The sequence below is a fragment of the Elgaria multicarinata genome, chromosome 4 (assembly GCF_023053635.1).
Source record: "Elgaria multicarinata webbii isolate HBS135686 ecotype San Diego chromosome 4, rElgMul1.1.pri, whole genome shotgun sequence".
NCBI lineage: Eukaryota > Metazoa > Chordata > Lepidosauria > Squamata > Anguidae > Elgaria > Elgaria multicarinata.
Window position 1 is genome coordinate 107863588 of NC_086174.1, and position 23092 is coordinate 107886679.

Genomic DNA, 23092 nt, shown 5'->3' on the forward strand with positions numbered 1-23092 from the left:
GGATTGCTTTTTGCCGCAATGGCTGATGAGATACCATCGGGAGGACCTGGGAATGAGAGTGGGTAGAGGAACTGTCAATCAAATGTCGCAATGGATTTTACTCATTTTCACAGCCCACAGTCACACAATGGTGGAGTTAGAACACGTTGTGTGGGAGGTACCTCCTAAAAACAACCCTTGAGTGGAGTTTTCACAGTGTGTTGACTAACGTGTTGTCTTAATGGAGCCCATTTCTGGATTATTGCAATCCATTCTACATAGGACTACTTTTGAAGAGTAGTCATAAACTTCAGTTGGCCTATAATGTAGTGACCCAGTTGTTAACTGGCTATGTACAGGAAGCACGTGGCACCTTTGTTGAAATAATTCTACTGGCTTCAGTTTCAAAATGCTAGTGATTTTTTCCCCATTGTGAATATCAACAAAACAGAACAGAAGATACATTGTGAAAACGGGAAAAAAACACCTCATACATTATGTATATAAGATTATCGTCATTTCCCATCATATGTATTTAAGGCATCAGATGCATTACATATCCAACAATTGTGCAAGTTAGACAAAGCCTTATTGAAAAGGCGTTGTGGAGTCCAATAGAGCTTTGGCTATGGGGTGGTATATACATGAAATAAATAATAATATTTTTTTGCTGAATAAGATGTAACCTGGGATCCATAGAAGCTTCAGATACAGATGCTAGAGCAACCGTCCTAAGCTCTGAATGGTTTAGGACAAAGATAACTGAAGGATCACCTTCTCTCTTACAATACTGCCAATCTGTTCAGATAATCTTTGGAGGTCGTCTTGTATGTTCCAACAACCCAAGAGATGCATTTAATTGGGAGTGAGTGGCTGCACCTAGGCTCTGGAACTCCCGTTGAAGAGAAGCTCATCTCACTTCCTCATTAATGACTACCTGTTTGAGCTTCATAAGTCGTTACCTAAGGAACCAGCACCGACTAACACACATTCTTCAGTGATTTCTTCTCTAAACCCGGCGTGCTTGTTCCCAGTCCGTTCCTGGGACCAATTCAAAGTGAATAACCAGCGCTCAGCTCTAGCACCTGTCGTCAGTGCCAACATGGAAGATAATGAAGTAGTTATAAATGGAAGGGCCTCCAAAAGCGTGCAGAGCATACTTTTCATTGCTAAGTAACCATAGCTGAGATTAGGAAGAGCAGGACTTCCAATTATGATTGAACTTGGATTATCTTTAAAACTATTATGCATTAACAATTTGTCTCCCCCCCCCTTTTTTTTCTGGTCCTAGTTTGAGAAACTTTGGAGTTAACAAAAATAGTTTTTCAGTATTGGTGCTTTTGTTTTTGTTTTTAAATTTCAAAGGCGACTTTCTTCACTTATGTGGGAAGTTCGGTATATAGAATATAATACACAGACATTCAATGAACCAGGAAGTCCCATTGTCAAATCTGCCAAGTTTGTCACAGATCTTCTGCTGCACTTCATGAAGTAAGCTAAAAAAATTGTTCTACAGTCAGTGTTTAATTTTGTTTTGAGGAAGAATTATTTACATGTTTTCATCTGCAGTGTATAACATTTATATTTATAAAGTGAAGGGGTGCACCATTAACTATCCTAGTGAATAATAGAATTCAGTTTTTTAATAATGTCACTATTTTAGAAGGCAAGTATTACATTTTAGTAGAATATTGCATGACAGACTCATATAATTTTGTTTTTGTTACTACAAGGTAGAATTCCTGTGTTTCAAGAGCTTTCACTATAACTGAAAACTTTTTATTTTATGTTAATGTTGCAAGTGCATTTCTATATTGATATGTGGATAAGATTTATTTTTCAAATACTGTGTTCATACTGATAAACCTTCTGTTTCCTGAGCAAAGTTAACACCATCGCATCTCATACAAGAAATCAGATTGATTGAAAGCAACACTTAAAAGTTTCCTTGTTGGTTAGCTTACTAATTTTATATTTAATGTTTATAGTATGGGTACAGTAAGGAATTTCTATGACAAGATTATTTCTTGTGTCGTCATTAATCAGATATAGCTGTCTAGTCCTACAGTTCTTTATGTAATCCTCAGCAATAGCAATGTTCAGTAAAAATAAAAGGACGCACAGGGATGATCCCAGGGATCGCCCCAGGGTGAAGACCCATCTAGCTATAGCCTTAGATAACAGTTATTAAACATTCCATTAACACACCTGGTTAGTATACTCGCTAATTCAGACTTACTCCTAGTATCATTGGCAGCACAATAAGCTGCTTCTGACCCCACTCCCTTTAACATAGTTCTAGATAACAACCTGAATGTTTTTACTGCTGATATTTTAAGTGTTAACAGCAAATAGAATTTTAAATTTATAATATAATTGAAATACGACTTGATAAAAGAACAGAAGAATAGTGGGATGATTAACTTCTAGGCCAGACAGATGCAGTGAGGTTTTGTTGCATAAAGAATGAAGTTTGCACATAGTTTTTTGAAGAGTAGATTTGGCCTTGGTGGACAAAGAGATTTAAGAATTTAGTGGGAAAGGCTACGAAAGGAGGCAATATTTATATGGGATATTTTATATTAAGAATATTCTTTTACGTGTTTGGAGGAAAAAACTTTTCTAAATCACCCTATAAGAAAGGTAAATAGAAACTTTAAAATCTTCCAAATATAGATGCAATATATTGAACCTTTAGTTCTGAATTATACTGGACTGTGCAGAGTAACTGTATAGTCTGTTAGAATTGTTGATGTAAATAAGCAGTTCATTAACACACTGTGTTTGTATCGAATAGAGATCAGGCATGCTATGACATAATCCCACTATATAACACCATGAAGAAAAATGTCTTGTCTGACTCGGAGGAGGTAAGCTAACTCAATATGTTATTTTTTTAAAAAAGTAATGTCTCTGTATATAATTACTTTTGCTTTCCAACCCAAAATTCGCTCCCAAAGGAACTCATAGCAATTGAAATAAAATACAAAATGCTACAGGGGGTGAGGGGTGCTTAGATGGAGCTAGTCTAGGCACAGTTGAACAGTGCCAGGCATTAGTGTCCCATCTGTCTGACCTCAGCAATGGCAGTTGCTAGCTGTGTGTCCTGCAGCTGGGAATGAATTCAACTCCCATAAAAAGATTTCTTAAACTAGCCCCCCTGCCCACCACAAACCTCAGCAGTGATGTTTGATAGTTGTGGGCTTGGAGTTATATTGCAGGTAGCCATACTTGTTACTTTGAATTCTTCGTGCTTTTTATACGATGGAGTGATTTTCTGTCCCTAACCCATTACCCATGTCCATTAGAAGCTCCATGAAAGTCTTATTTATACACAAACATACATACACACCAGTGTCTCAAATCAAATGTTACTCTGATAAATTATTTAGGTTTGAATCCAGTTGACAGCAGCAGTTCCACCAGCAGAACTGGGAGGGGGCGGGAAGATTTATCCCCCCCCTTGCTCTCAAAATTTGCTCTAGAATGCTGGAAGATCCTCCAGATCAGATTTTTGGGCACCATGGAGGGCTGCAGGAGGAAGGAAAGAGGGAGTCCTATTGCTCTAGTGAATGTGCACTGGCATTATGTTAGATTTAACCCACAAGCCTTAGGCATTCTGCACACAAGTTAATTTCATTCCAGATGTGCAGCTTCCTGAAAATCTTATCTTTAGCATCAGTCCCAATATCAAATACTTCCCTTTGGTGAGACAGAGGTATGACCTATATAGTTCTGCTCTATACTCCCAGATCTAGAGCATAATGTGCAACACAACCCACCCCCTCCACATACCTGTGTCCATATATCACTTTGAAATAAAATCATAAAATGTGGTGTGTTGAAGGCTACTCTATGAGGCTCAAATTAACATAGAGGAATTCTTTGAGGTTTCCTTTTACTATGTTTAGAAAGGTAATGTTTTTAGAATAATATCCATTTTCAGAAATGGTAACTCACAGAATTAACTTTAAAGGGGTATACGTATTTTTCAAATTGGCCCCATAGAACCTGGTGTACTAGGAATGTATAGTTTATATTGAAAAAGTTAAAGTTTTCCCTTTGGCACAATTAAAAGGAAACCTCCAGGAATTCCATTATATTCTTCTACGCTTCTCATTTTAAGTTGCAGATAGCTTAATTAATAAATACATATAAATTACTGCTTGGCTAGTTTACAATAATTTTGTGATTTTTATCACGAAGTGTACAGTTTATTTTTTGCTGTACTGTAACACTAGGCCATGTCAAAAATGGATTGGATAGATTGCATCAATTACATTTTGTGTGCCTCATATTGCACATAATGCTCTAGACACAGTCAAGAGAAGTAGTAGCAGCAGTAAGCATAGGCTATACATGTAGCTGCTGTATATGACTCCTGATCTTTAGAGAGCAAAATGTAAAAAGAATATCAGAGTTACAGATTCTACATAGACAGGAGGGAGCTATAAGTGAATAAATAAGTGTACCCAAGTTAAATATTTGTCAAATGCTTAATATTTGTACACCATATGATGAATATTTTATTGCTCAAAGGAAGAAGAGAAAGACATTAATATGCCAGGCACTTCCACTAGGAAGAGGAAGGTAATTTTTGTTTTACTTAACTGATTTCTGCTTTATGTGTGGTGATGAACAAGCTTTTTTTTTTTTGTAAGGTTGCTTTGATGATGTATATATTTATATTTAAAAGTATTGCTGTTTGTTTTAATAATTATTACTGTCATGATTTACCGAATGGTGGGATGGGACCTACAGCATGCCACCAGGAGATGTAGTTCGAAAGAGATGCTTTCATATTAGGAGTATAGCATCAAACTGACAGGTAGAAACAAACACTAATTTTCTTTTTCTGGTGCACAGTAGCAACATGCCTAGTAAAGTACAGTTAAAGGTATAATCAATTTTCTCTTTAGCTTGTAAGAATGGCTACTTATTTAATAAACTGTATTCAATATTGCTGTTCCAGGACCATCAGCCAAAGCGTAGGCTGCGCAACAGAGCTCAATCATATGATACTCAGGCATGGAAGAGACAGTGCCAGGAGTTGTTAAATCTAATTTTTCAGTGTGAAGATTCTGAACCTTTTCGCCAGCCAGTGGATCTTCTTGAATATCCAGTGAGTATTACAAATGTTACCCTTTCTGCTGAAATATTCATCTTAGTAAACAAGCAGAAGAATGAATATGACATTTTCTTAAGTAAATTACAAAGTCCCCCCCCCCCAGTTTTAAGCAAGAAGTTATTCTCATTCCTCCTACTGGTATGGTTGTATTTGGGATGTTATATGTTTTGCTTATTGAGGCTGTTCATTTTTCGATATGTATAAATGATTTGTAGTACATTATTAGTTTTCCCCCCAAGAAAGGGGATCTTGCACCTGGGCTTAAAGAACAATTTGAATAAAGATCTGTAGTTTTCAAAAGGGCTTGTCCAAGCTTACTGCTTTTATAATAATTAAAAATTCAATCTTAGATTTTTTAAATCAATTTATTGACTTTTTTTTAAGGATTACAGAGACATCATTGATACACCAATGGATTTTGCTACAGTTCGGGAAACATTAGAAGCAGGAAATTATGAGTCACCAATGGAGTTATGTAAAGATGTGAGACTAATCTTCAGCAACTCCAAAGTTTATACACCATGCAAAAGATCAAGAGTATGGTTTCACAGTTTATACCTAAAAATGTATTGATATGATATTTAAGTGCTATGGTCATTCCTGGGAAACTTAAATGTATATTTGATCTCAATATAGACACCAAAACCAATCTGAGATTTTAAGTTCTAAAGCATTTCTTAGACGCCTAGTTAGTGCTTTTGCCTGAAAGCTTATTTGGTACATTGAAGTAGTCCAGAAACATTTCATAAATTAGAATAAATCCCAGGTCTCATTTAATCTCCAAGTTTGCCTGATCAGAATAAGGCACTGTGGCTGATCAGAATAAGGCACTGTGGCTTGACACCAGATGTGGACTGAGGTGTCATCAATATGCGGATGATACCCAGCTCTACCTTTCCTTTTCATCAAACCCTGGTGAGGCAGTGACTGTTCTGAACCAGTGCCTGGGCACGGTAATGGACTGGATGAGGGCTAACAAACTGAGACTCAATCCAGACAAGACGGAGGTACTGTTAGCGGGTGGTTCATTTGTCCGGCGAGGTGATGTTTGCCCTGTCCTGGACGGGGTTGCACTCTCCCTAAAGGATCGGGTCTGTAGTTTGGGGGTGCTCTTCGATTCAGAACTGTCACTTGAGGCACAGGTGAACTCAGTGGCAAAGAGCACCTTTTATCAGCTTAGGCTGATATACCAACTGCGCCCTTATCTGGACAGTGATAGCCTAGCTACAGTTATCCATGCTCTGATAACCTCTCGTTTGGATTACTGCAATGCGTTATACGTGGGGCTGCCTTTGAAAACGGTCCGGAAGCTTCAGCTGGTACAAAACAGGGCAGCCCGTTTACTAACAGGGACTGGCTGGCGAGATCACATTACGCCAGTCCTTTTACAACTTCATTGACTGCCAGTCCAGGTCCGGGCCCGATTCAAAGTGCTGGTATTGACATTTAAAGCCCTAAACGGTTTGGGGCCAGGTTATTTGAAGGAACGCCTCCTCCCATATGTACCTACCCGGACCTTAAGATCATCTACAGGGGCCCTTCTCCGTGAGCCCCTGCCAAAGGAAGTGAGGCAGGTGGCTACTAGGAGGAGGGCTTTCTCCGCTGTGGCACCCCGGTTGTGGAATGAGCTCCCCAGAGAGGTCCACCTGGCGCCTACACTGTACTCCTTTCGTCGGCAGCTGAAGACCTTTTTATTCACTCAGTATTTTAACACTTAATTTTAACTTAAATTTAAATTATACTGTTTTAACTCTATTTTAACCTTATATCAATTTTGCTGCGTGGTTTTATCCTGGTTGTGCTTTTTATATTGTATTTTGTATTTGTGTTTTTAACTTGTTGGTTGTTTTATGATGGTTTTAATTTTTGTGAACCGCCCAGAGAGCTTTGGCTATTGGGTGGTATAAAAATGTAATAAATAAATAAATAAATTTAAATCAGCAGCACATGCCAGGAACCATTAGCCTAATTACCTAGCCGGGTGCGGCTTTGTTGTGTCATCCAAACCCAAGTGCCATGGCTTGTTTGAGGGGGAAACTACCCTCAAATAACCCATAGCCTGTTGTTCATTTATTTAAGGGTTGTTTCATCCTCAAGCCGTCCTGCCCAGGTTTGGGCGATGCAACAAACTGCACCTGGCCGGATAATTAGACTAACGTCGCCCTGTGCACTCTGCCAATTAAGCAATCCACTGTGGCTTTAAATAAGTCAACATGGCTTGTTTTAATCATGCAAACTGGCCCAATGCATGTTGCAGCTGCTTTAACTTCACAACTATGAGAGATTTTACTGAGATTTTAGTCTTAATTTCTGAAATGTTTCTAGACTCCTTTATTGTACATAATAAATCAGGGTGGCTTCTTTTGATTGTGCAAACCAGGTCAATTTGTCACCTATTGATGGGTTTGTTCTCGGAGTTGGAACTTAAATTGAAAAATGCTTGAGTACATGTTTGAAAAAATAGCTTAAAATGGTGTGATTGGTTAAACCAACAGCAAATTCATAAAAAATAATAACCCAGTACTCTTTAAGAAGACAGTACTGTTGTTAATTGAGTTGTTTATGAAAAAGCAGAGGTCTTAGTTGCACAGCTACTGTTCTACTGATGCCAGCTTACTGAGGTGATAAATATACAAATATAGATTTTGAGATCCTTCATTGGCTTTTCCAGGATATCTAATAAGTTGATTTTTGGTTTGCTTGGGGCATTTGTTTTATTGGCTTACATTTAAGTAAGATTAATAATTGTAGTGTTACTCATGTCCTCTCTCTTGTAGTATAATTATCCTTTCATGGATATTCTTTTATATAGGTGATGTTAGAATCAGTAATTCATTGTAGCCTTTATCAATATTTATTTTAGTATGTCTGTTTTTAGTGAGATGATGACCAAAGTTGGAATCAGAAGATAGGGCATGGAATCTCAATAGTATAAACTCTATAAATGTTCCCAATTCACCCTCCCTTCCTACACGCATAGATAGTGTCACAGGATATTAGTGAGAATGGGAAGTTAGCTGCCCTTGCTCTCTGCCCAGTGCAGATTGCTCATGTTTCAGCTATAAGTAACTTGTAAGACATGGAGTATACAAAACTGGATGGGAAAATGTCCAGAGGTCTCAAGTTTCCCCTGTGTTATTTGTGTGCATGCAGAATGGGGAAAGGTGGATCTTATGGAGGATCTTCCATGCAGAGGTGGTGTACCCATAATGCAAGTTATTCTTGCTTTAGATATACCCTAAAACTACTCAAGATTTACCATCGTATTAATAATTTAATATTTTTGATAGATTTACAGTATGAGCCTGCGCCTGTCTGCCTTCTTTGAGGAACACATTAGTTCCATTTTATCAGATTACAAATCCGCTTTGCGCTTTCATAAAAGAAGCACAATTAAAAAGAGAAGGAAGAAAAGAAGCAGAAGCAGTTCACTTTCTAGTAGTGCTGCATCAAGGTATGTTATAACATCTTCAGTTCTTTTGAGTATGATATCCGAATTGCTTACATTGGTATTGTAGTTCTTAATACTTCCTTTTACTAATTTTGTACATTGCATAAAAAGACATTTGCCATATTAGTCCCTTGAATAAGTCCAGGATTAGGTCCATTTCTTATCTAGTTACCATAGCAGAGGCCACTTGACCTCTGCATTTGGGGGTTCTTCCCACACTCTTAGCAGCTGAGAATATTATCCAGCCATGAATCCTTTGACTAGCCAAACATGCACATCCTACTGTGACTACAGTTAGGATGATTGAGTAATAGTGCATATAAGGAAATAGGATTGTTAAGAAGTAGACACAAGCAAAGGAAGGAATAAAATAAGTTTTCATACTTTTCACAGGTTAATATATGTGCAGAGAAAAGCATATTCCATGGCCTATGTGCTGATGGCCGGGCATATACAACTAGCCTTAGTATTGTAAAGAGTTGTTATGCGTGTATTGAAATAAAATATGCATATTGGGTATTCACAAGAGCAAGGGTCTTTCCCATTTAACTCTTATTGTTTGGGGTGTCGGGAAGAAACACTCTGTATACATACTCTATGCATGTAATTACTGTTCCCAGCACTGAACTGTGGGACTTCCAGGTGGGGACTGCAGTGGAGAGGAGAGGAGGAGTTGCACTCATGCAAGTCCCATTGCATTATTTATTTATTTATTTCATTTCTATACCGCCCAATAACCGAAGCTCTCTGGGCAGTTCACAAAAATTAAAACCATGAAGATCATAATAAAACAACCAACAGTTTAAAAACACAAATACAAAATACAATATAAAAAGCACAACCAGGATAAAACCACACAGCAAAAATTGATATAGGTTAAAATATGAGATTAAAACATATTTGCATGAGTGGAAATCTACTCGTGCAACATTGGATTTAGCCTTTAGCGTATGTGGACTGAAGGTCCTAGACATGTTTGGATCCATTAACTGAGGCTAATAAGAGTTTTCCCAATCTGCACACACACACACACACACACGTTTAGTGAGTTCTATCTAATGGTGGCTTTGCCTTAGCAGAAAGCACTTCTCCTTGTGTAAGACATGGTACCTGAGTTTTGCTCATTCCTATTCACTCCCTTTTCCCTGAATGGCTGCTGAGGCTTTTATGGCCCTCTGGAACAGAATGGGATTAAGTGCAGAAGATGGTAGGAGGGACTGGTAAAAATTGAGCTCCTCAACTTCTCAAACAGAAGTGTTTTCTGCTAGTGATTGGATCCAGCTTCATGATTGGATCGTTTGCACTGGCTATTTACTTTTCAGCAACTGACTTTTCTAAATATATTTTTCTAGATAGTCTGAAAAGAAACTGCACGGTGCTACAGCTTAAAGATCTTGTGGCCTAGCATAAGTATTGGCATCTTGGTAGTCCTTTGTCCAGATCTGGCTCAGCTAGGGGAACATCCTAACACCCACCCTGTTTTGTTGCTTTCTGAAACAGATCGGGGGAAAGAGATCTTCTACTTCCTCATGCTGTTTTTGCAATGAAAGAGTAAAATCTTGAAGAAGTACTGACTGGAACCCGTTTTAAAATATTATAACCCAGCTTACAGTTGTAGCAATTTTCCAGATGGAATATATTATTATTATTATTGTCGTCGTCGTCGTCGTCACCATCATTTAAAACATTTCTACCCCTTTCTTCAACCAAAAAAATCCTCTAGAATGTCTTACAGGGGTCAATAAATCTGGGCTCTATACATAATATAGGAATGCACATTCTTGTATACATTTTAGCTTTATATAGAAATGTCATAGACATATACCTCTTGCGTTTCATTGCCTTTTGGCCCCATTCTGTACATTTTTTTCTATACACCAAATGAAGTTATAACAGTTCATCTGATGAAGTGGAATCTAGGTCATGTGAGTTCATGCTCACAATAAATCTATTAGTCTTTAAGGTGCTATAGACTCTGCTAGTTTTGTTGCTATAGATTAATATAATTAGCCATTTGGACTTTTTTGCAATAAAGATGTTTCTGACCCTCACTGTACTTCACAGTTCAATGTGCATTTATTCTGCATTCTGGTTATGAAGAAGAGAAGAAGAATTTATTACAGTCACAAGACCAGCAGAACAGAACAGCACTGTAAACACAATAATATTCCCAGGGCCAGCATAGTAAGATGAGGCTATAAATATAATAATATAAAACGGTAATAGTTAATTAAAAGTACAAGTAGATAAGTAGTTAATTAAATTGTACATTGTACATGTCCCACTCATAATAATATAAGATTTAAGAAATTAAAACATTGTCACAATCAGATGGTATCATGCCACACTGACAAGTAATTGCAGCAGCACAGAATCTAGCCACCTTGGAGGTTATCTGAGAATTCTGGTCAGCCAGGAGATAATCTATATAAAACACATCAGATCTCCCAGGTATTCCTTGTAAGATAGGAGTAATGAAAATATGCTGAAAATCACAATAAAAGGAACAGTACAGCAGACGACTGAAAAATTACTCCCAAGTATTTGTAAGTTTTAACCTGCTCAATTGGGTGCCCATTTATCTGCCATTGATGTTTAGTCCGCTTTTGAGTGAAAACTAGGACTTTAGATTTGGTGTAATTAATCACCAGCTTTTCCGTTTTACAATAAATGTCCAAAGCTCTTAGTAACCGCCTCAAGCCAATGCATGTCAAAGAGAGAAGTACCGCATCATCTGCATATAACAAAATAGATGTGCCAGCTTAGGAGGGTGGGAATTTGTCTCAGAGAGCTTTTTGACCAGAGTTTTGATATAAATGTTAATGGCTGTGCGTGTGTATGCCTCAATACATTCCACATGCTTGTAAAGACAAAACACCATTTAAAAATCAAGACTAACATTTTTTAATACAGTAAACATAAAAGCTCACAGACCAGCAATACAAGCACAGGTAAAAATGAAAAGCCTAGAAATAGCATCAGTTCAGACATTAAAGGTGCAATCCTATGCAGAGTTAGACAAAAAATGTCCTACCACTCCCATCATTCCTCAGCCAGCATGACTAGCTGGGAAACCCTGGGAGTTGCAGGATGTTTTTCTGTCTAAACCTGCATAGCTTTGCACTCTAAAAGGCATTTAAAATCCTAGGCAATTAAGAAGTCTTAGCCAATATCTATCAAGCCAAGTTCTAGATGGGAATGTCTGAGTCAGGACTCTACAACAGAGGAGGTCCTCTCTCAGGTTGCCACCCACTTAAATGTCCAATGCCAAGAGAACCCAGAGAAGCGTCTCAACTAATAATTTTTTAATACATGGGCAGTTTCATATCGGACCTAGAAGCATGCAGCTTTTTAGCTACCCAGGACTTAAGCCATTCAGGCCACTAACAATTAAAACCAGTATTTTGAGTTTTGGGGAGGCACTGAGAGAAGGTGGATGAGGTCATAGGTGAATTGCGCCACTTCCACCAGAGTGGCTCATGGATGAAATTAGCTAATGACCAGGAGATATTGTTTTTATTTTACTCTATAAAATAGCACCATTTGTTATAATTGTCATCTGTTTGTAGTCCGGATAGGAAACGAAGACTAATAAAACCACAACTGAAAGCTGAACCCCCTGCTGCGCCTTCATCCTCTGCACCTGCACGTTCAACATCCTTGAGAAACATAGCTGCTCAGATGAACGGGAAAGCAGTTGATTCTGCGACTTTGGTCCGAACAAGGAGTACTAGAGCAGTAACGGAAGTGGCTGTTAATGAGCAGCCTTCTACTTCTTCAGGGGGAAAGCCTTTAACTGTGAAACCTAGTGGTACTGTTGCATCAGGGAAGTCAGGTGGGTAAACTTACTGCTAACCTCAGCTTCTAAATCTGTAACAATATGGGTTCCATTGTAAACATAATCCTTTCTAGCACATCGAGATATATTCATGGTGTTTCATTACCAGGGAGAGGGCATTCTCAGCGGTGGCACTCAAGTGGTGGCAGTCTTGGACAAGTCTCCTCAGAGAAGCTTGCCTACAAAAATCGAAGTCCCCCATGTGTGTCAACTTGGTACCATATGTTTAAATTATGGGAGTTGTGTCTGAACTTTTCTTCACTTCTTGAAAAATTAATGTTGGCTGAAAGGAAGGATTTAGGAAAAATGGCTCACATTATGAAAAAAATGAAAACCATTCCATGTAAGTGAGTTGTCCCAGGAAGTGATGATGACTGGCAGAAGCCATTCAGTCTCACAAGCCAATATTAGGATACGGAAAAGAACCTTGTGCCATAGGCTGATCTGTGTACTGCAAGTATGGACACAACTCGGCCAGGCGTAAAGTCAAAAGAAGAAGGGGTGGCAAGAGAAAAGTTTGCTATTGCTAGCATATCTCCTGTTTTGAAGATAGGACTCGAGTTTATATGCTTTGAATATATATTATATTTATGTTTGTTCTTGTCTGACCTTTCATAGGGAGAGCACCCACACACACACTTTTACCCCATTGGAGCAAACAGGGAACAGATCTCTATTTCTATAAATTGAAGCAGATCTCTATTTTTATAAACTGAAGATGCACAACTGGGCATCAGCAAAGTAAAGGATAAAGGTCCTATGTACTTTTGTGTGTGTAAGGGGGCGTTTTGAGGGAGATTTTTTTAAAAATAATAATCCTAAAAATCAAGGGATGAAGGGATCGGCTTTAAACTTGGCATGGCTAAAGCCCTACTTAGAGCTACCATGGTGCCAAGTTTCATCTCTTTGTCTTTTAAAATGACAGAGATGCATGCATTTTTGTTAATTCCATTGATGATAATAGTGTGGTTCTCCGAAGAGCGATCCGGGGGTGCAGGGAGACAGAGCCGTCCTAAAAATCGGGGCAGGGAATTTCCTTATTGGCGCTCCACCCCAAATTTCGGGAGGTCCAGACCCGCTCTGCACACCTCTATTGCCTAGTGCTGCCTATATGGTCATTTTGGCACCAGGTGAAGATTTTTTTTATTCACACAGGCCTTTTAAAGAATTTGATTTTCAAACCTGGGTTCTTACTGTCTGATGTGTAATGCATTGTATATTTGTGTTGGTAAACTGGTTTTATCTCTTTCTTTGCAAGTTAAAAAGATCTTTATGCTGTTTATGTTTTTTTCTTGTACTTTAACTTTGTGTATGATTCTTATATTTATTGTGAGCTGCTGAGAAAACATACATTATTCTGTGACCTATATGAAGTTAATAAATAATGAATATATATAAATTATTATGTAAGCTGTGTAGCTCTAGAATTATGTATATTGTGAATCTGTAGAAAATATAAATTATGCAAATTCTGAAGCTCTAGAAAACATAGTGAGATGAATAGGTGAAATAATCTTAAATTTTATCAATTTTTATTCAAATGGTACTTAAGACCTTAGTAATCTTATAACTTACTTGATGAGTAGATACATACTAGTAGAAGATCTTGATTAAAAGTTCCCTTTTGCTTTCATAATTTTGTCTCCTCAGTACTAGAGAATTCCACCAAACATTCCAAGAACCAGAATATGTTATCAGTCCCTAATCAAACTAACTTCACTCACAACACAAGGAATAATACTGCAAGAGAAAATGTGGAAAAGGATAAGCCAATTAAACGTAAACCAAAATCAGCCACTGTCAGCCCCCAAGGTAATTATATTTTTATTTCGTATTTTAAAATGTTGATTATCTCACAGTGACTGTGTTCGGATGATCGCAGCAAGGGAAGCAACCATCATGGCTGCTTCCCTCACTCCTGTGCCTGTGCCTGCCATTTGCATTATTCCCCACGCTGCAGCGTGGATTGGCATGTTGTCTGAACCCGTTGTGTGGCAGGGGAGTTGTACACAACCTACAACATGCAGTAGAGGTTGTAGGGTGCATACAACCCCCCGTTGTGCCATGCACCCATTTTGGACAACATACCAACCAGCATGGGGAATGCAAATAGTGGGGGAGCAGCCATGATGGTTGCTTCCCTCTTTGCGACCATCTATATTCACCTGGTGTGTAATCAGCTGCGTGCTTTGATTAGTAGGTTCATCAACTAAAGTTTTAGTTCATTGCTAGAAAATATTTTTAATCCAAGTTTTTAAATGTAATCTGTGACACTTTCAAGTGGCCGCTTGTTAAATTATTCTGAACTTCTTTAATATTTCAAAGGCACCTGAATTAAGGGTTTCATAACACTGCAAATTTGTTTGAATGTAATCTGTTCATGCAGATGGTTAAAGAGTTTTTAGCTGGTCTACTTAATATTAGAATTTTATCTAGCATTTATTTTATATGCTTGATAATGCATCTTATGCATTTCAGATAAGTCAAATTTGTAATGGCCCTGGTTGGATACCTGACTGGTCTCAAACTTGGGATTTCTCTGCCTTACCACATCTTGTAAGGTTTCTTATGTTACCATAGTGGCATGGGAGCCATAACATTGCTGCTCCTTCCGCACACTGCCAGTGTAATGAGAAGCCCTGGATCAGATTGGGAAATGCATGTTGTGGCTCTTTCCTGTCTCAGTGTGGTCTCAGGCTTCTCCCATTATGTTTTGGCACAGGAAAAGAGTAAGCATTCCATGCCACCAAATTAACATAAGAATTCAGCATGCGAAGTTAGAACAAAATCAAGATTTTAGTTATTTTGGGAGAGAATGGGGTTCAGAAAACATAACAGAAGACCTTCATCTTTTCCTTCAGTGGTGGAGACTTTCCAGAAGTGAATTACTCCTCCCACTCCTGGATCCCAGCAGGATGCCTTGCAAAGCAATTTCCAGGCATTCTTTCAGATTTACTGGGAATTGCTGCACTGCTCAAAGATAGGTTGACAGCATAACACTCAGGCACATGTGCTAGAGAAACAGTGCTTTGTGTACAGTTTTTTCCCTGTGTGCCACAACGGCCATAGGGAAGATCTTTGCCATGAGGGTGTTTTGTATCTGGATTGCTCAGCCAATTTTCCCGCTTTGGCTGGTTAAACTTTCTCAGTGAAACAGATCCCCGTGTCTTGTGAGTATCCAGTACTGAAGGACTGAAGTGTCAGGGAGATTGACACTTTCTCTTTGGAAGCAGTGAAGGGGACTTTGTTGCTGTGTGTGAGCATCAAGAGGTGTCCCTAGTATGAAAAATAGGTCCCCACCACAGATATCTCTCTTCTCTGAATGTTCTGGCTGGGCATGTTGAATATGCCAGCTGTTTGGGGGAAAGTAACCCATTGAAATAGGACCTACTCACAATTATTATTTCCTTTTGGGATAGAGTACTGTAGTTGTCCAGTCAAATTTTATATCACTCCCAGTAACTTGGCGGTTGAACAGTACATTTAGTGTGAAATGGGAAGATGCTATGATGGTTGCAGTTTTCCAAAAGTGATACTTATTTGAGCATTATGGAGAAAGTGATAGTTTGGGAAGTCCTTACTCACTCCAACATCTTAAATTTTAAATATAATTGAGCATGATATCAACCTGTTCATGCAAAGAAAATGGCTGATGCGATTTACTTACATATTACTCTGTCTTTATAGCAGATTGCAAGAATAATACCATGGCTTTGGCATCAGGAAGCATCCAAGTAAATGGACATGGGGGACAAACTTCAAAGCCTGTGTTTAAGAGGGGTCCTGGGCGGAAACCCAAAATTGAGACTAACAATAGTAGCTGTGAAGTGGTGCACAAGAAAAGAGGAAGGAAACCAAAAAACCTGTTACTTGCTCAGCAAAAGAATTTAGGGCAAAATACAATCCAACCTGTTAAGGACTTGAAAACAGAGGAAGCATCTGTTTCTACTGCATGCAATTCTCTCTCTGAAAATAATGTGAAGGAAGACTTGTTACAAAGAAAAGGCCGTGGAGGTAGAAAGCCTAAAAGAAAGCCAGAGGCACAACAACCAGGATTGGAACATACATTTTCTGCAGACCCTAAGATTCAGACAAGAAGCAAAAGGAAAAAGTCAGATGGACCCATTGAAGAAGAGCCTGAGGAATGTAAAGATTCTGAACCTCACATGAGAACTAGAAACCAGGGTAGGAGGACAGCCTTTTACAATGAAGATGACTCAGAGGAGGAGCAAAGACAGCTGTTGTTTGAAGACACCTCTTTGACTTTTGGGACATCTAGCAGAGGCAGAGTCCGAAAGTTGACTGAAAAAGCAAAGGCTAATTTGATTGGTTGGTAACTTTAGCATTTAAAAATGCTAGTAATAGGTACAACTGAGAAATTTGTGGAACTAAGGATATCTGCTTTCTGCTGCTATTTACAGATGAGACTACGTTTGGAAAAGGATAGCAAAAACAAACTGAACATTTCTTTGAAAGAAGTATGTATTTTAAAAGTTTGCTATTTATTGCCCTCCAAGTAGGTTATGCATTTCAATTCATTTTGTTCAGTTAGTATCGAAGATTGTATAAATGAAATTCTTGATTTGCAGAAAAGTTACTGTAATTTTGAACAGTACATAACCTCTATTTGATTAAAATAGCATTTTTAATGTAACAGACTGAATACAGAACTCCTATTTTTGAATGAACAAGGTACAGTACATTTGTATAGAGTTGTAATATCTGTGTTTTGCATTCTATTAGCAGAGTATGGCAATTAATGCCATTGAGAACAAACACAGAATTACCAAACTTTGCTAATAGGATAACATTTGATTCAGTAGTGATTGGGCACACAGCTTTCTACAAAGGTAGTGCAGGTTGTTTTGTCTAGGTTCTGCCAGAGAGAGAAATCACAATATATAGTTATATATAAATAAATATAAATATATCCACATTGGAAAAAGTTTGACTAATATGTCTAATTTTTCAGACCCTCATTCTTGTATCAATCAAATCTGTTTATTGTGCCAAAGATTGAGAACCGGTGCAGTGGAAAAGTTTTGAGTGTCAGTGCAGCATACAGTTTTCTATTAAGCTTATGACTCCGTGTTCAAAATATACATTGTTCTGAAAAATTATCTCTACCTGTACTTCATAGTAAAACAATTAATGCACTGGTGGGATCCTTTGATCAACATTTAGGCAGAATTTATAATTGGGTTAAAGGGTTCAAGGAAGCTGCAGGAAAAGTGTGAAATTCTGATGTTTACGTTATGATCAGATTGATTTATTGTTTCTATGAACTGTTAAACTGACTAACATTTCAAAAGAAGTGTATGTGTATGTATATATTATGTACACAAGCACATAAATATATTCAATATTACCCAGGTATAATTTCTTTCAGGACTTTTTAGATACTACTAGACTATTAAGAATTTTAAAAATGTCATACTTTAATTTTAAGGGGAAGATTGGTTATTTTCAATTATTAAAGATAAAAAGGCCAAATCACTTTTTATGCAATCATGTTTTATACAGTGTTCTCATTGCACATTGTTTTTCTGCACTTTTTACAGTATACTTATCAAGCTGACATAAGGTCATATACATCCTAAAGGAAAATCCCACTTTATGATTGTGCCTTGTATTCTATTATTTTGTGCATCTTTAGTAGACTTGAGTTGTCTATTGTAAATGATAACTATATGACTTAGGGGAATGTATTGCTGTATGTACTGCTATGGAAAAAACCAGTTATTTATTTGTTTATGGTACATTTACTTATTTTATACCTTTAAAACAAACTTTAATACAATTTTTATTGTTTAAAAGTATAGTCAAATTGAAAACAAAATACATAGTAAAACAGTTGCATGGTACAAAAATGTAACCACGTTTTTAATTTAACATACATAGGGGAAACAGGAAATGTGCAAAAGAAGGTTGTTTAAATCCCCTGGCTTTGATGTAGATATGCTGGTGTGCAGCAGTGTACTGCCTCTGCATGCTTACGCACCTGTCCAGAAGATAGTTGATGCTGTCAGCTTCAACAGCATAATTCGAAGGGTGAGAATCTGAATCTAACCTTTCATGCTTCCACTAATGGTAGGTGTGGGGAGGGGCTGAATTCAGTTTTCTTTCCCTACAAATAGATTATTGGCTCTATCAAAGATTGTGGCACTGACCATCTGTGTGGTGCTACATGCAGGGTTTCCAGTCCAGTTTTGAGAAGTGCAGGTAGTTTCAGTCTCAGGAGCCAGGTGTGCAACTCCTTTTTGTGTACACGATTCTCATATACACAGACAACTTGCTGAGGGGTAAGACTAACTAATATTCATCTTGAACCTCTTCCACTGAAAAATTTCAGTCATGGCAGTGGGTTCTTAAAATGCATTTCTGATTTTTACCACAAATAGTCGTAAGCATAAAGATAATTATTTCTTAGCTGAGGTAGCTAATCATTATAAAGCCACTTTCAGAAATTTGGGGCATGGAAGATTTTATTTGGTTGACTACTTAACTGCCATCATCCCCTTCTATATTTAAAAAACATTATTATTTAGCATTTTTAAAAACGCTGAACTATCTCGCATAGCTTCATCTAAGATAGTCAATGATCTGGTCCTAATGACACAACAGCCCACTGGGTTAATTAGGCCCTGGGGCACTGCGGCGTGTGCTGTCCACCATTATGAATATATAAGCTCCAGCCGGGTGCTACCATAGCTTTTCATATCATCCAAACCAAGGCAGTGGTGGTTAGGGTTATTTGGGGGTTGTTAACTTTCAAATAACCCCCACCACCTGGCTTTATATGATGCAACCAGTCATGGCAATGCCAGCCAAGGCTTTCATATTCATAATGGCAGCCTACAAGAACTACAGCTCCTTGCAGGTAAATTAAACAACAGTGGGCTGTCATGTCATGCAAACTGGCCCAGTATTTCCAAAACTGAAATACAAGGCGATCTTCAGAATTCTTCTGACACAAGTCCTCTCTATAGATCTATTTTTATTAGTATTTTAAAGAGTGGTACATGACATGGGTTGATTTTTTTTTAAAAAAAAAAGGGGGGGTTGGACTTGGACTTGTGTTTCTTAAGCAAAACATGTATTCTTACTAATACTGCAGGCATTAAAGATAAAAACATTATGACAGACTATGTACAGTTTCACATTTCACAATAAAAGCATTATACTAGATCTAAATTGTTTATTTTAAGAATCTCAGTGTATATGAAGGCAGTCAATTTCAAATGTCTTATTTCCTGGTTATCTGCATTGTAATATAAACAATTGCAAAGCAATCATGAAACTTTATTGCTGTAATTACTCAATTTATAATTATGTCTCACTTGGCATGTTTATGTATATACTTATATACAACAAATATGTGTATGTAATGTTGGAGAATGGAATAATACACCTAACCATCAGAGTCTGAAAATTACATATTTCAAAACTATAAAAATCAAAACTCTTCTTTGCAGCACACAAATGTATTCCCCTTTCATGAATAATCTGTACTAGTACTAAGACTTCATGTTGTCCTTATGCTTTCTAACATTTCAATAATTTATTTTTGTAAATTGGCTTATAAAACTGTTGTTGTGCTAGGTTTTCTAAATAAGCGATTTAGGTTCTATTGGCTTGACTTAAATTACTATCATTGGTTAGATTTGACTGATTTGCAAAATTGTTATTGTACCAGAACAGAAGAGAGCTTTTTATCTAGCACATTTTAATATGAGCAATAAATACTGGTTCAAGAACGTTGTGATGGAAAAACTATAATGAAATGTGTTCTAGATAATACTGGTTAAGACAAAATGTAATTATTTTATGGCACATTTTCATGTAAAATACTACTTAAATGCCATTTCTGTCGGTAATTATGGCTACTCACACAAGCTGTTATCTTACACACTTGGCAGTAATGAAAACAAATGTTAAATGTGGTCTTCTGATACAGGGTGGTCCATTAGTTCCATAATGTTGTTAAATTACTTCCAATATTAACCAGTGGTTACTACACAATGGTGTCTTAATAGCAGAGCATTCCATGTTCTTTGGGAAATAATTTGTTTTTCACTTCAGTAATAGCAGTGTCGTCATCTGCATCTCCCCTTTTTGTTTGGTAAAGCATTGATTAGCAGGTTTTAATTTTGATTGTTTACCATGAATTACGTTTGAATATCTTCAGTCTAATATTGAGTATTGAACCAATGGTCTTCATTGTGCTATGAGTGGTGATGCAGCTTTACAAGAACCGTCTTCCTATAGTGATTATACTGCTGTGAGGTAAACTTGCACACATTAATTCTACCATACTGTCAATTTATACATGAACGATCATTTTGTTGTAAACTTAATATCACTTTGAATTAATCTTTGTAAAATAGACTTTGAAAAGAACTCATTGCAGCATGAAGTACGTATCAACTTTTGAAAATAAATGGGCACGTAAGCCATGCGCTATGTTACAATATGAATTCAAAGACACGGTTTGGACAGTTAAACATCCTATGGTTTATTAACCATGAGTTGTTTGTGAGTGAGCATGTGTGCTGGCTCCTAACCTCTCACCCGCTTTCACTTGGTTAAACAACCCAGAAACGACCTGTTCCTGGGTTGTTTGCCATGAACTCTGAACATGGAACCTCTGGCTTGTTGAAAGAAAAAAAAATGCAGAGTTTTAACTCAACAATAAGCCATGGGTTAAATTTAACCACCAAGAGTTCTGGGACACAGCAAACAATCTAGGAACAGGGCATTCCTTGGTTGTTTAGCAAAGAGGAAAGAGGCAAGTGGTTGGGAGCCAGCATGCTCACTCGGTCCTACATGATCACAAACAACCAATGCGGGCTTTCGGTTTCACAAGCTTTAGTATATCTGGTAACTTTTGATAATTAAAGACCCCAACCAGAGTCCATGCACATGCAGCTCATTTCTGTGAAGGGAACAGATCCCAATGTGCACCCTTGGCATTGAGACAAGAGCTCATTTTCCCCATTAGTGTTCTATCTAATGAAGGTTTAGGGCACAATCCAAGTTGTGCTTTGCAGAGCAGCGCATGCAGGTGTTTCGTGCCCGTAATCTCCCCCATCAGCAGACCTCCCACAAGTGGAGAGCTGCACTTGTGCGACAGCTGCATATGTCTCAGTGTATGTGAGGGACCGACTGGATCAGTTCTTTACTGTACATTTGATGTATCTCTTAATCTTGCACTTCATGTAATTGGACCTAAGCATTCATCTGATAAAAGGGCTGTTCAGTTTCTGCTGTAAATAATGTACATGGATGTTTATACTTTTTTTAAAAAAAATGGTGTACAATTCGTATATAGTGGCCAAGTCTGGAAATTATTTCTAATATAACGAAATCTGGTATTGCATTTTTAATGTGTTAACTTTACATAATTTGTATTTTAATCAAAATTTTTAATTACTATTGGAGGGAGATGTGAAGCAAAAAAACCCCCCCAAACTTATAGCTCTCATATTTTTTCCTGTTAAGAACATTTTGGAATAGAAGATACCCTCTGTTTCAGGAAGGTTACATTTATTGGGTAAATCCAACATAACATTAGCGTAAAAGTTCTTAGCGCTGGTTTTGGGTCATTCGTGTTTTTGTTGTGCAAGCATAACTCAAGTATTGAATTTGTCTATTGCACATAGTTGACAACTATTTTTTTAGTGTGGAAGGCTTTTTGCACTAGTGGACAGACACCATTGGATACAACCCGTTATATATTTTGTTTTTTTAATATATATATTTAAATAGAGGAGAGACAGCATTTGATTATAGTAATAGCACCAGCTGTGCTATTAAAAAGACCAAGCCCCAAATGTATAATTTAGGAGCCATTTATGCCTAAGTGAATGAAAGCCACTTTTCTTTTGGTACAAAAAATAATCAAATGCTAAATATTTGGCATTTAAAAACAATGCAGATACATGGATCAGGAAATTCTGAAAATATGGTATAGAAATAATTTGTATATGCATAAAATACTGCTAAAAATTATTGTATCTTGGAAGATAAAATATTAGCACCAAATTTGTAGCCTTGCACAGAAAGTGTTTTACATGGTGTATGTATCAGACACACATTCAAAAAGTATTGGCTGTTGATACACATTTCAAAGTTACATTTTTGGACCATAACACTGAAAAGTAAATTCTTGAGTGAATTCTTAAAACCTTGTCACTTAAAATGTTGAGATGTATAATGTAGAGCAGCTTAAGGAATTTTTTTGGGATATCTTAATTTTGAAACTGACACATTTTTTGTACAGTATGATGTAAATCCCAAACATAAGATAGTTTTGCAACAATTTTAGGTTTAATCAAGGTTAATTTCTATTTGAAATCTGCTTTATCATGTTATAAAGTGCAGTCTCTCACCTGGATGAACAGTGCCCTTTCTTTTTGTACATATTGATTCAAACTTTTATTGTTATGTGAAACACCTATGTTGGTTTTGATGAATAATACTTGGAATCCTTTTATACAAACTAGAATGTATGTGTAAGAATTACTGTCACTGCAATGTAGTAACTACAAACCTATTTTTAAATAAATAGAAAACTCGTTTTTCTAAGCTGTTTGTTTCTATTATTACCTAGTGTAAACTATTGAAGTACACAGCAGTTTTGGTGGTAGTGGAGCGAAGGGCAGCCAGCCAGCTATTTCCTTCCCCATACAGTCCT

The 23092-nt window shown here is 37.3% G+C and overlaps 1 protein-coding gene across 3 annotated transcripts in view; it reads left to right on the top strand.

Annotated features, from left to right (window-relative positions):
• PHIP (pleckstrin homology domain interacting protein) overlaps window positions 1–22983 on the top strand; it is a 110663-nt gene extending 87680 nt beyond the window's left edge. For 2 of the 3 annotated variants that reach the window (XM_063124925.1, XM_063124927.1), the window contains exons 32-40: window positions 1345–1470; window positions 2777–2849; window positions 4519–4569; window positions 4952–5101; window positions 5492–5644; window positions 8398–8561; window positions 12128–12393; window positions 14047–14208; window positions 16084–22983. In XM_063124925.1, coding sequence (XP_062980995.1) covers window positions 1345–1470; window positions 2777–2849; window positions 4519–4569; window positions 4952–5101; window positions 5492–5644; window positions 8398–8561; window positions 12128–12393; window positions 14047–14208; window positions 16084–16733 — 1795 coding nt within the window. In that variant the 3' untranslated portion in view covers window positions 16734–22983. The remainder of the gene's footprint in view (window positions 1–1344; window positions 1471–2776; window positions 2850–4518; window positions 4570–4951; window positions 5102–5491; window positions 5645–8397; window positions 8562–12127; window positions 12394–14046; window positions 14209–16083) is intronic. The other variant, XM_063124926.1, reaches the window with a different exon arrangement.
• Window positions 22984–23092: the final 109 nt, after the last annotated feature.